This window comes from Physeter macrocephalus, chromosome 11 (genome assembly GCF_002837175.3).
Source record: "Physeter macrocephalus isolate SW-GA chromosome 11, ASM283717v5, whole genome shotgun sequence".
Lineage (NCBI taxonomy): Eukaryota > Metazoa > Chordata > Mammalia > Artiodactyla > Physeteridae > Physeter > Physeter macrocephalus.
This window is the reverse complement of record NC_041224.1, coordinates 41,402,368-41,416,566: the sequence shown is the minus strand read 5'-3', so window position 1 is coordinate 41,416,566 and position 14,199 is coordinate 41,402,368. Positions and strand designations below refer to the sequence as shown.

General features: G+C 45.5%; 1 protein-coding gene and 1 long non-coding RNA gene across 3 annotated transcripts in view; one reads left to right on the top strand and one right to left on the bottom strand.

The window, feature by feature from the left end:
- BNC1 (basonuclin zinc finger protein 1) overlaps positions 1-7,031 on the bottom strand; it is a 32,893-nt gene extending 25,862 nt beyond the window's left edge. The window contains exon 1 of one of the 2 annotated variants that reach the window (XM_055087895.1): positions 6,948-7,031. In XM_055087895.1, coding sequence (XP_054943870.1) covers positions 6,948-7,007 — 60 coding nt within the window. In that variant the 5' untranslated portion in view covers positions 7,008-7,031. Of the gene's footprint in view, positions 1-6,464; positions 6,658-6,947 lie in introns of those variants that run through there. The other variant, XM_055087894.1, reaches the window with a different exon arrangement.
- Positions 6,667-12,981, top strand: LOC129392522 (uncharacterized). The gene is made up of 3 exons (XR_008618549.1): positions 6,667-6,933; positions 9,071-9,206; positions 12,872-12,981. It is a non-coding gene; the product is annotated as an uncharacterized lncRNA (long non-coding RNA).
- The last annotated feature ends 1,218 nt before the right edge of the window (positions 12,982-14,199 follow it).

The window sequence follows — 14,199 nt, the reverse complement described above, 5'->3', positions numbered from 1 at the left end:
TGGGATTGACATGTATACACTGATGTGTATAGAATGGATGACTAATAAGAACCTGCTGTATAAAAAAATAAATTAAAAAAAATAAGAAAAAAAGAATCTGCCTGCCAGTGCAGGGGACACGGGTTCTAGCCCTGGTCTGGGAAGATCCCACATGACATGGGGCAACTAAGCCCGTGCGCCACAAGTACTGAGCCCGCGTGCCACAACCACTGAAGCCCACGTGCCTAGAGCCCGTGCTCCGCAAGAAGAGAAGCCACCACAATGAGAAGCCTGCACACTGCAATGAAGACCCAACACAACCAAAAATAAACAAATAAATAAATAAAAATTGCTGTATTGTATCATAGTCACACAACAAAATACACACATTAAAAATAGAATTGCTGAATAGAAAATATGATTTGCTAAAAACTAGTGCAAGTCATTTACTATATTAAAATCTAGCAATTCATAAGGCAGTTAAAAACAAATGTAAAACTCACTGGCCCCCTTTAGAGGATGCTATGGAACCAAAAAATGTTAAACAAAGGGAGAGAATTAAGTATGTACCCTTTTCATACAAATTGTAGTTCAGGGCAACCAAATCACTGATGAGGCAAAGATTCTCTTTATAGTATTCCAGTAAATAAATAGATGAAGAATTAGAATATCAGCATTCTGCAACTCTTAATGAAAAAGGCAACACTGCCTCTGCAGTGGAGGATACATACTACTACATATGGGGTGTTCTTGCCCCCAAAGTTCAAATCTGAATTAGATCAAGCCTTTTCGTATAGGGGATAGAGGAATGTTTAAATGATATCACGAGGAAACAATCCCCAAAATCCAGGCTGGGGAGTACTCCACAAGACAAATGACCTAGCTTTTTCAACAGATAAATTGCAAGGAAAAAAGTAAAATGTAAACCTATAGATTAATAGACACAATTTATGGACCTTATTTGAATACTGATTTGAACAAACCAATGATAATATAAACTTAAAGGGACAATCAAGGGAATGTGAACACTTCAGAAATTTAATGACATTACATAGTTATTATTAATTTTTAGACGCTATATGGTATATTGCTTTTCTTAACAAAAGAGCCTTTAATTTAGAGCTACATATTAAAGTATTTATGAATGAATGCTCAGGATTTGCTTCAAAGGAATTTAGTGTTGGTGACAGTGAGGGGAACGGGTAGGGAAAACAGACGAAACAGGATTGGCCCAAAGTTGATCACTGTTGAATCCCCAAGCACGTATCACCAAGCTTCATTAAACTAGTCCAATTTTGCTTGAAATACTCTCTAATAAAAAGTGAAAAAAAAAATAAATCAAGACTCCACCTCTCCTCCAAATTTTAGTTTTGAGTAAGACGGTGTAGAGGGAGAGAACAGTGTTATGCAGAGAGCCCAGAGGAGGCTTTCTCCAAGAGGCAGCGGGCATGATCTCAGCAGTGCATGCACGAAATGCCACAGTCCTAGGCGTAAAGAAGGCTCACCCTGTACATGTCTGTCAAGCCCAGGAGGCTGGGCCACAGAGCACAGATTTCTGTCATGGGCTACAAGAGCCGACCGAGAAAGGCAAAAAGCGGGGGGTGCTGTCCAGATGGGCAGCCATGAATCTCTCTCTTGGGTTCATGGAACCATCAGCGTTCTGAACAATGGGAAGACACCATTTATCATGAGCATGGTTGAAAGAGGGGAACCTGGGAAGGCTCAGAAACCAGGCAGATAGCATTTGCAACATAAAAATGACACTAAAGGAGAACTGACAGAATCTGGTTTCTTGCTGCAAGGATGGGGATGAAAAGAGGCCGGTCAAAGAAGACTGAGAGGGTGGAGAAGGGTCTGGCAGAGAAACGGCAGGTGGGAGGTAGAACTCAGGGAACAGATGTTGGGCCAAGTCTACCTGTTAGTAGAAAGTATGCATGAGGCACTTGTAGTGTTTTCTCTTGCCGCTTAGTTCAAAGAGGGAGATGGGGAAAATACTTGTTCTTTTGATCTCTATAAATCAAAGTATAAACTCTGTGCTAAAATAATTTAACAGCTGTGCCTTTTTCCTTAAAATTATTAGTTCTAAAAACAAAATATAAAAAGTAGAAAAATCTGCTAATCCTACCTTAGAAACCAAACCAAATATTTCTTCTTTAAAAAACTAACAACAACAAAAAAAAACTATACAGGTATATAAATGATACGGAGGCATTTTTTTCCCTTTATAACCTAAGTTTCAGAGACCTCAGTTGTAATCTTCAGAAAACTTTGACAACAAAAAACAAAAGGACATTAACTGTACATGTAGGGAACTTCTGGATACAACAGTCAGCCTAAGGAAAAAAATAAAAACCAAACCAAAAAAAGACATTTACACTTCAGGATAATTTCAACTATACAAACGTAACTTCACCATTGCTGCTGATGTAAAATAACGATGACATTATGAACATCGCTAAGTAAAATTTTGCAAATATGTCTTTTAGGGACTTAGTGAGAACTAGATTTTAAAAATGAAGTGTAAAAACCCCCCTAGATTTTCCAATTGAAATTTTTAAAAAGAAAAGATCAGACTTACTTATGACATCCTGATCACTGTCTTAACATTCAGCATGGTGTATTGTGAAACAGAGGTGTCTGTATAAAAATTTTATCCTCATAATGAATAACGAAAGAAATAATCAGAGGGCTACAGAGCAAGGACAATGCTTCTGGAAGCTGATGTAGAGCTGGAAAATAATTTTGATGTTTGCTAGCATGTACTGAAGGATCACACAAATAATGTGTAAGAGGAGACAAACTAATATAACTTTATGAAAAAAGTCAGCAGGCTGAATTAACTTTACCTGAGACAACCATTTCCCTCCACATAGGCTGTTTGGACCTGGCCTTCACAACATTTTATTTGTCCATCTCTCTTTTCTCTCACAATAGCTGAGTGAAATTATCAACCCCCAAGGCAGCATCCTCCTGTGATATGTTAGGCTGGTTTATAATAATGAGTCCACGTGTGGACGGGAACAGCGATAGGTGGTTTGCTTATTTGTGCGAAGTTTGAGAAGGTCCCAAGTTGGACCCTGGTGAAGCAGGTCTGCACTGTTTAGACCCACACTTTTTGGATAAAATAGGCGTGTGTCTGAGGAGAGAAATGGGGCTGCACCGGAATCGTGGAATTTCCAGAATTAGGAAAAAGGGCTTCAAAGAATGACAAGATAAGAGGAAATAAGGTTTTTAGGTGGAAACTGATTTAAAAGGGAAAAAAAGACCAAAAAAACAACCCTTTCCAGATGCCCCTTCTGTGCAGAATCAGTTAGCTTTTATATCTCTCAGATAAGTCATCAAAAATAAAATATCTAAATAAATAAAATTTAAAAATCTACAGAATACTCAGAATAATGTAATTTAGAAAATTTATTGACTCTAGCACTGAGATTTCACCTTAGCTAAGATATTTCTAGTTCTTTTTAAACAGGACTGTTTCTGACAAAAGTAACTCATTCTAAATGACGTCTGTAGAGGTGAAAATTCACCCTGGGGTAAAGCATGCTCCTCCTGCAAGTAATTTACCTTGTGGAACCTTCAGGGCAACTCTTTAATGGCCACTGTCAAAACAACTTCTAAAGCCATACACAAAAGCTAAAAGACACTTATGCCCCTCACCCCATATGCTGTGGTTTAATTTTACTGACAAACTAAACTTTTAAAATGTTTTCCCATTTATATTTGTCCATAGGCATTCAGAAATAATAAGTGTATGCTTAAAGGACAATTATTACTTGTTCCACAGGGAAACCAATATGGCTTTTCTCACCCAATAGGTTGGTTCGTCCTTCTTTCCAAGCTGATGCTTCTGAGGTACAGAATATGGGCATGGGCTTGGGACGCAGGCCTAACTGATCCATGGGAGAGGCATAAACATTAAAATAAAATAAAGATAACCCTCTATGTAAACTTTATGCTTCCACTGCAATTACTCCATTTTCGTTAACATTTCTAGTGTGAATTATAACCAGAGCAAACAGATCATTGTTCCACATCCCAGTAGATGTCAACAGCCAAATAACCACTGCAAACTAACCACTCTCTGTCTGACTGAAGAAGGGGCACATTGCTAAATCCTTACTATTCTGAAGGGAATAGGAACTATGGGTACAGGTGATATTCCAAATTAAATTATGCAGATGTCTGAACATATTTGAGTTCCCAGAGTATGAGCAGTACTTGTTCTAAGATTTCACCACCTCTTCTTAGCATTTAACTATAACAGAACATGTTCAACCAACAGTTGAGTTGAAATAGTAACACTTTCTTGGGGAAATTAAAGTTAGCAAACTTATCAGATGAGAAATCAAATAATGACTCACATCTTGTTCTTTTAGGGATGACAAAAAAGATAAAGCTATTTATCAAAATTTATTTTAGCAAAAGTTGTGGCTATCTTTTCACACCTATTTAAAGCAAAAATCAAATGGTGGACAACCTAACATTTGAAGTAATGCTCTTTTACATCATGCACAAAATTTTTATTTTGACGTATTCAATTTTAATGAAATTTTAGTAATATATATCAACAGATTTGGGGACAGCTGAGAAGCCAGTATATTTATCACTGAACAAAGTTTTAACACGTAAGCACGTATTTGCAAAAAGCAATCTAAGAAATCTTATGAAAAGATCCCATGAAATCCAATATCAAATTAAAACAGCAAGAAATAAAAGGACACCAGAAAAAAAAATGATCTGCTAAATGCTGTTTTTCAATTCACTTACTGTCTAGCCAAAATCTTTGTTGCTTTGATGAGAAGAATATATTTAAAAAAAATTCTTGCTAGATCTGCTCTATGGGACACACACACACACACACACACACACACACACTCTGACAGGGATTCCCAGGACACCAGTGGGGCCTCTTTTAGGCCCCTTAAGTGTTAACAGCAGAGGCCTGGCTGCGACCAGGCGCGTCTGGCCCGATTTAAATGCCCTGTCTTCAGAGGATTGCGGTGAGCATGGCCATAAAACCAGGGGACATTACTGAACCTTAGCGTGTCTGATCCTCCCCCCAACAATACACACAACTTTAGTCATACAATTAAGGCTGCTAGTTGGCATTCCATTTAACTGTCAAAGTCAGACCGGTGGCAGCCCCGCAGCCACAAAGAGATGCCTTAAATGAGAAGAACATGTTTCTACACCGCATTTGAGAAAGTTTGGCTCCGAGCTATGCACTGATTAATATCAGATCTCCTCCTTCATTCTCTGCTCGACAATCTTGTCACATCTGGCTGACAAATCTTTAGGAGGTTATGCAAAACCAGGCAGCCGATGGGGCTCGGGGTCTGGCCAGAGGCGTCCGAGGGGCAGCGGGGACCACGCCGCGGCCTCCTCCTCCGCCCTCGGGCACCCCCTACCCCCGGTCCCCTGCCCCGCCGCCCGGTCGGCAGCGGGGACCCTCCTGGGCGCTCGGGTGGCGAGCGAGCGCGGCGACCCCGGGGCCGGGAAGCCGAGTGCGGCCGGGGTTCAACACCCGCGACGCGGGACCGGCCGCCCAGGCGCTTGCAGGCGATGCCGAGTGCGGCGGGGGCACCGCCGCCGGCTCCGCAGCCCGGCCCAGCCCTGTCACCTGCAGGCTGCCCGTCCCCAAGTAGCCAGAGCCCACTGTGTCTGGTTTGGACGTGGAAACCCTCGAGCCTGACCCCGATTTCCGGGGCTGCCTGAACCAGGGGGGAAACACCTCGCGCTGAACTGTTCCGCGCACCCGGCAGGTCAGCTGTAACCTTTATAAAAACCTGACCTTGCACCCTCGAATCTATCCTGTCCCGGAAGCTTCCTGAGCCGACCTGTCTGCGTCTTCATTTGCAGTTTTGTACAAAAGATTTGCAGACAACCCCTCCCCCCGGTCCCGGACAGGAGGCCCCGTCACTGTCCCTCGCCCGGCTCCGCAGTTCTCCGTGTGACCGAAGGCTACCGCACGCTTAATTCTCCAGAAACAAAATCCAGGTTAAAAAAAAAAATGGCCACTTTAAAAATCAGCTGTTTAATTAATTCTGAGATAAAAGCGGTTGAAACAGTCCCAATGTCCTTGGACCGAAAGCCGAGGTGCTGAGGGGGCGGGAAGAAGTGCGGAAGGCGGCCGCCCAGTCTCTCCCGACCCCGCACTTTCGACGCGCCGGGGCTGCCCCGGGGACGCCGGGGACCCGCCCCCGCCCGCCAACCCCGGTCGCTCACCCAGAGCGCGTCGCGCGGCTCCGGGACGTCGGGCGGCGACGGGTCCGGGCGCCCCCACGGGCCCTCCCCGCCGCAGAAACGCTCCCTCACGCCCTGCCTCGGGGAAGGACCGCGCCGCCGCCGCGCAGGTGGCCCTCGGGGAGATGGCCCCTGGCGCACCCCCGAGTACCGACCTGCCCGAGGTCCGAGCGGCGTCCCCGGCCGCCCTGCTCTGCGCGCTGAGGGGGCCCCGCACCCGGGGAGGGCGCCACGCTTACCTCGGCCATCCTGCGGCCGCTGTAGTGCCGGGGCCACCGGCGCGTGTCCCCGGTTCGGGCCGCCCCGCGTCCGCCTCGGCTCGGCGGGCGCCGCCGCATCCAAGCTCTGGCCGTCGGGGCCCGCCGCGGCGAAGTGGGCGGCTCCTCGTGCGCACAGGCGGCGCGGCGCGGTGGCCGCCCCCGCCCTCCGGAGCGCCGCGCACCGCGTGTGCCCGCACGCCCGCCCCCTGCGCCCCGGGGGGGGGGGGGCGCCCCTCCTCCTCTCCCCTCCCCCTCCTCCCGGGCTGCCGAGTCGCCCGAGGCTCGGGCGCTATTGCGCCGCCGGGGAAGACGCCTCCTGCTCCCGCGGCCCACTAACGCGCTAAATCGATGCAGCTGATGCGAGGCCGTGGCCCCTGCAGACAGCGGAGACCTAGCCGGCGGCCGGCGAGAAGGTGTCTGCCCCCGCCGGGCTTGAAGGCACTTGTCGGTAAAGACACAGACGTGTCGGTGTTTGCCTGTCCCGGGGAAGGGCGAAATGCTCTGAAGTTCTCTGGCTCCCATGTCGGGGGATGATTCTGCCGCCCTGCCTGCTCCGGGGCGCCCTCGGGTTCCACCGCGGCCAAGAAGAGGGCTGTGCCACCCTCGTCACCAGAAACTTTATTCCCAGAGGAAGTGTGGGGACGTGTCCCAGGATGTGGAGAAAGGGGGGCGCCAGGAAGTTTTATTACGAACTCCAACAGGCATCCCCTCTTCCCATGTCTAAGGAGTTATAGTCTCAGCTTTACCACTTTCCTGAGACAAGTCTTTGCTCCCTCAGCCTCAATTGCTTCCGTTGTAAAGTGGGATTAAGTTTTCACCTCTCTTATTGGGTAGTAAGGACGAAATGAAATTAAATGTCCTGGAAAACCAAACAGGAGCTTGGCCGCCGTGAGCAGATGGGGAGGGGGCCTGCCGGGAGAACCGGTTTCCTGTCCTGGGGACAGGGGATGCTTCACCCCTAGGAGCTGACAGAGATGGCCCACAGCTGCTGAAGCAGGACCCAGCTTTTCTTCTGCCCCGCCCTGGGGCAGACACAGAACCTGAAGAGAGTCAGGCCTTCTCTCCCTTTTCAGGTCCCTAAAAGGATTCCCTGAAGGCTGGATTTGGGGGAATCCTACTTCCTTCTCCCCCAAGTTATCCCACCTACCTTGCTGCTAGTGGAGGTCCTTGGAGGGAAACAAAACCCTTGCACATTGTGGAAAAAGATGAGAGATGAAAGGGGAAAAGAAGCGAGTTGCACTCATTCAGGCGGAGGGTACTGGTCCTGGCTCTGAATGGCACAGGCCGCTGAATGGAAGAGGTGGGAAAGGAGCGACCATGGTGCTTGTGGAAGAAAGTATCTGGGCTTCGTGGGGTCCAGAGAGCCCCTGCTGCCTGTGCCCCGCAGGCTGGACACACGTAGCTGGCGTTCTGGCCATGTCCTGGGTCTGCAGTGTGGTGCCCTTCCTTGCAGGTATGAGGTTGCCTGGCCTTATGTGATGGACTCTGCCCTCCCTGCCTTACAGGTGTTGGCAAGATTCATTTTCTCACATGGCTGACTTTATTATGAAGCTTTGCTTTGTGAATTCCAAACCTAAACTGCTTACCTTCCGTTTGTGTCCTTCTTGCCACTCCCAGCATTTAGGCCTTTCTCCTTGCTGCTCTTCTCTGCTTGTTGTAACACAGTGCATCCTTCAAGACCTTTCTCAAATGTCACCGCTTCTCAGAAGCCCTCCCCGATCCACCAACCCTCCACTCTGTGTGCTTTTGTCCTCTTCTGACCCCAAGCACTTGTATCTGCCTCTCTTATTGTGCTTATTACATTCTCTAGCCTGGTTGTGATGTGTCCTTGTCTTAACTTTGGTCATTACTCATCTTAGTGGCTTCTGTGTTATGAGTTGCTGCAGCAGACAAAGCTCAGGTTTTGAAGTTAGAATGGCTTGGGTGTAGCTGGTTTGCGCAATTGGAAACTGAGAAAGCCAGCTTTCTAGGCCTCATACTGTCCTCATCTTTAAAAGTAGGTATGAAGCCCTGTTTCTGGCTAGATAGGTAGAGCTAAATGAGATAGTTTTTGTTCTGCAAATGCCGTTCTCCTTCCTTTCTCCTGCACATAAAACTGATTTTGTAATTAATTTACATTTGTTACCAGAGGAGTCCTTGGTTGCAGTATTATTGAATGGCTGTATATGCTTATTATAAATACACTGAAATGTCTTAGACCCAGACAATGGTCCTCTTAAATACCTTTAATCTGTCCGATTGATGGTTTTTGTCAGTATCTTTGTGTGTGTGGCAACTGAATTATATTTTAGTAAAACTTTTCACTAGCAACAGATATCACGATCAACCTGTTTAACTCTGTTTCTGGTTACAGACAAGGAGGATTTTTGGCAATACACGATTTGAAAACGTGAAAATAGGCCACCTCTCCCAAGACGCACCATTGGGATCCACATACACATTTCTTCAAATATGACAGTTTGGGCCCCCATATATGGAATCAGTAGGACTAGATGAAAATTGCTAATTAATCTTCTGCAGGTTCATTTAGAATCATATACCTGATAAATGTGACTCCTGAAATCAGTCCTCATATTTATTCCCAGATTTGATGGGCTTCTCTGCCACTCCTTGGAAACATGTAAGCAGAACCTGGGGTGGAGAAACCATCCTTGAATACAGAAAAGAACGTGGCACCGGCTGGGTAAAGATCATCCAGATCACGCTTCTGTTCTCCTGCTGGTCAGTAATGGGACCTGGGCATGACTTTCCTGTCTCTAGGCCTCAGCTTCTTCATCTGGCAAGTGGGGCATCCTGAGGGCCTACCCTGTTCTCACAGTCCTCCCGTTTTGCTTCTATGTGCTTCTGTGCTTCCACCTTGCCATTTTTCTTTTGTGTCCAATTTTTTGTTGTAGCAAGCATGAAAAACAAAATGTCTTCACTGATACCAGGGATTAAAAAAACCTTTATTAAAAAGGGTAAAAGTCGAGAAGGCACAAAATAAGAAAATCCCTGTGACCTGTTCTTATGGAGGCATGAAGCAGCTCTTCTTAAATGAGAGACTTAGTTGGGTTGCTGTCTCCCTGAGTGAGGTTGGTGTGCTTGAGGTTGGTGTGCTGAGATTGCCCATCCTGAGAACCACTGGTGTATACTGAGGGGTGGGGCAGGTTGAGTCAGGGGAAGCAGGGCAGGTGGGGGTTGTGTGAACTGAGAGCCAGTGCATATGTGAGGTGATCAGTTGTTGTTCTGCTTGTCATCAGCTGGGAATGTGGGCTCACTTTTGCCAGACTTCCTGAGTTTTGAAGAGAAGCTGGAAATATTCTGATATTTAAAAGTTGGCAACTAATTCAAATTTTTGATAAATATGGTGTGAGTCAAACAAAATATGTTTTTGGGCCTAATCTGGCCTATGTGCTGTTCATTTGCACCCTCTGCTGCATACAGGGATGTCTTCTTGAGGCCTGGGCTTGTAGTATATAGTAGGTGTGCAGTAAACACTTGTAGAGTGAATATGACTCCTGCTGGCAAATGGCTCGCAGGCTGCCTAACCTTTAAATGGAATTCTCAGAAGCCACACAGAGACGAGTAACAACCTTTATGAGTTGGATTCAGAGCCCACTAATGGGCTGGTGAACATCTATAATATTTATACCCGGATAAGTCTCTGTCTAGTTGTTAATAGTTCTGTGAAATTCAGAATAGCCTCTCGTTGGGAAACATTCTCACAAGAAAATTTTTCCCCAGTGGGGACGAATGAACTTGAAAAAAAAATTTTTTTAATTAAAAAAGGGTATTTTTAATCATGGGATCATCGTGTTAAAAAGGGAAAAAAAAAAACCCACCTTTACCTATGGAGGTTTGGGCACCACTGATGGGGGCAGCGTATTAGAGCGGGGCAGGTGGGTAGCTGTCTCCCTCCTGAGCTTACCAGTGGCCCGGAGGAGGAGCTAGCCTTGGGGCAGTTGGCAGGAGGACTGTGTTGAGGGCCAAAGGGGCAGGACAGGGAAGGGCTTTTGACATGGCAGTGTGGGCAGAGAGCTGTGGCTCTGTCGAAAGTCTTCTGAGGTGGCCTCACTTGAGTCTTCCACATTCCTCTGAGGACGGTGCTGGGAAACACTGGTAGACAAGAGTCACATTTGCTCCGTCCCCTCCCAGCCCAGACACAGACACCTGGCAAGTCTGGGCACATCTGCTGCTCAGCTCAGCATTGGAGCCTGACTAAGCCACGTTGAGGCCAAGCTCCCCCCCGCCCCGCTCCCCAGCTGCCTGCTGGGGGGCAGGCTGGCCTGCCACAGGCCTGGCCCAGGTGTCGCAACTTCTTCCCTCTAGCCCCTGGGCTGCTCCCTATTGAGAGGAAGGAGATGAGGCCATTCCAGAGGTGGCACAGGGTTTTGGTGGCAGAAAACTGTTCCTGTTTCTCCACCTCTCACAGAAGGTCAGGGATTGAGGGGACCAAAATGCCCTGAAGGTCCTGCTACACCAAGGGGAATGCACTGTGTCTTGCATTTGGGGTTTTGGTAGCCAAGACTGCCAAATCTCAAGGAGGGGGATGTCAGTAAGGAAGAGTGATAAATACTCTTGTAAATTTCAACCTGCAAACAAACCCAGGCCCGATTCTAAACTGCTTCCCTGAGTGCGTCTGACAGTGATGCAGTTTGTGAGCATCCGTGGCACCCTCTGCAATCAGGAAAGAATATTCATTTCTGACGCGGACAGATTGAAGGCTTATGATGGTTCTTTCAAGTGTAATGCTTGGAGAAAACATTGCAAGTTTGGCTACCATTGTTTTGATATGTCTGGGATGCGTGAAGTTAGCTTCTCATTTATTCTGTCCTCAATGGCCTTTAAACAATCAATGACAGTCATAAGAAGGCTGTGGCCTGCCTTCCAAACAGCTCATCCTCTCTTCACCAAGGCAGGGGGAAGAAAATATCACAGGTGGACTCCTCCCTGGACACTTTATTTAGTACTACAATTGCAACTCTGAACTCAAGGAGGTCTATTTCTATGTAAAGTGTAGAAGAAATACTTAGTTGTTGAAAATCCCTTAGACTGGCACTTTGCATATTGAGTCGATGAATTTGGAGTGGATTTTATCAGGACAGGACAGTTTTGGAAGGTGGGTGAACATGTGTCAGAAGAAAACTTTTAAGATTCATTATACCTTGGAACATGGCATCTTCTGCAAATTTAACAACCTATTATTCAAGTTGAAGGAGAAAATATTTGGGTTACTATAACTGAGAATTCCAAGCTAGGTCATATTGCTTTTGGAAATTGGGAAGAAGGGGATAGGGAAGATGGACTATAGGATGGACTTTAAATCATTCTCAATTACTAACTGATAGCAAACTTTTAAAATATTTCTTTGGGAGTTTCAGTGTATTCTTAAGGGAAAAGAGAGCTATGAAAAAACAAACTTAGAGTTATGCATTTTATGATTTTGAAAAAGTAAAACCATCTTTAAATTTGATTTATCAAATTTAGAGGAAATAGATTCCTCTTTACAGCCCTCATTTCTGATACTGAATAAAAATTAATTAGTAATCCAGAGTCTAGGCATGAAAAAGGATTGCATCAGATACTATGCTGTGATTGCCTCCTCAACCTCCATTTCATTCCTTCTAAAGCATGTCGCAGCCATTTCTTCTGGGTGAGTACCCAATCCCAATCCCACAGGTAATTGGTTCAGGTGACCCAATCACAGGGTTTTTCCTGGTCCCAGGGATTGGTTCCAGGGTAGTCCAATGAGCTCAAAGCTCAGGACTTTTGTTTGATGGTCATGGGAAACCAAGTTCTTCTTTCCCCATAGGCATGAAGAAGGAGACGTGTAATCCCCGATGTTACCTGCAGCTTGAGTAGAATTGAGAGAATTGTAGGGAAATTCAGCTGAAGCTTTGATCAAACCATGCGTGAAGCCTTCAGCCTTCTTAGATTTGTGAACAATTAAATCACTTTTATCATTTAAGCCAGTTTGAGATATTTTTCCCCCTTATTTTCAATGGAAAGCTTCTCAGCTGATATAGATTTTTAAAAATAAATTTATTTATTTTTAAAATTTATTTATTTTTGGCTGTGTTGGGTCTTTGTTGCTGTGCGCAGACTTTCTCTAGTTGCGGCGAACGGGGGCTACTCTTCGTGGCGGTGCGAGGGCTTCTCATTGCAGTGGCTTCTCTTGTTGCGGAGCACAGGCTCTAGGTGCGTGGGCTTCAGTAGTTGTGGCACATGGGCTCAGTAGTTGTGGCTCGCAGGCTCTAGAGCACAGGCTCAGTAGTTGTGGCGCACGGACCCAGTTGCTCCACGGTATTACATTCAGTTTTACTAGAAGACTATTCTGGAATAAAGGATAAATGAAATACCAAGTGCCCTATGTTGATAACAGTCTTTGTTCATTCTTTCACTCTTAGATTGCCTTGGTGATAGACGATTAGGAGAGAATCTCCGAACACAGGCCCTCAATCCACAGACCCTGGGCAAGTGAGGAGATCCTTCTAATTAAAGCACATTGATTCTGTAGTCATGATTATCCCCTTGATCTTAAGTAAAATATTTTCCAGAAAGGCACTGACCGCATACTTTAATTATTTTTTTAATTTTAAATTTTATTTATTTGTTTATTTATTTATTTTGGCTGTGCCAGGTCTTAGTTGTGGCACGCAGGATCTTTGTTGCAGCATGAGGAATCTTTAGTTGCGGCATGTGAACTGTTAGTTGCGACATGCATGTGGGATCTAGTTCCCTGACCAGGGATCGAACCCCAGCCCCCTGCATTGGGAGCACAGAGTCTTAGCCACTGGACCACCAGGGAAGTCCCCACATACTTTAATTTTTGAAGAGACTTTTCTTCTTGGCTTTTGAGATTCAGAGGGTAGGGACTATTGACTTCTACTGTTCTAGAACAGTGCTGTTATGTATGCAGTCGGTACTTCTTAAATATGGGCTTACCTATAAATGTATATATGAAGAGATTTAAAAACACATTCCTGACTTGTAGCTTCTTAAAAGTACCTTCTTGTAAATGGCATAATTGATGTCTTCTAAAAAATGTAATTGCCAACTGCACTTGGGAATCCACTTTGTCAAACTGTGGCTTCTAACACCTTGTGTCTGACACCAAATCAGTTTTTGATACTGGCATTTCCCAGAGGTGTGGCTTTAAATCCTCAAGTTACAACACAAGTTTTAACAGGCCAGTTTTGTCTGTTACCAGGAGTTTAGTAATTAACAAAATGCCCCAGTACTAATGGTTTATCAAAAGGTGAGTCAGTAAGTAAGAGACATTATACAAGAAAATAGACCTGTATGCTTATGAAGGAACTCATGTAAGGAGCATGACAGTTACATGTTATGCTCAATTTGGACCCAGTCACTGAAGCTCAATCTAAGACTTCAAAGGGAGACCAAAAGCAAGCTCTGGGCATAGATCCTATATATTAAAATCTACTGACCTTCATAACGTCCATTCTGGGATTCACACACCTCAGAATCATTTTCACAGCCGTGGGTATTTTGCAACAGCCTTTGTTACACACCTTCTAATAAAAGTTAGTGGTTTTCTTGGGAGTCTGAAACAGAGCACATAACAGCCAGTGAGTAACCTGCAAGTAATGCCGTGGTGACAATTTTGCTTTTTCTGTGGGAGTGTAAGAAGCCGAGTCAGGACACCGATTGCTCTTGTGAGTGCTGGGAAAGGAAGGTCCACACGCTCCAAGAGGGGAATGTTCTCTTTATCTGA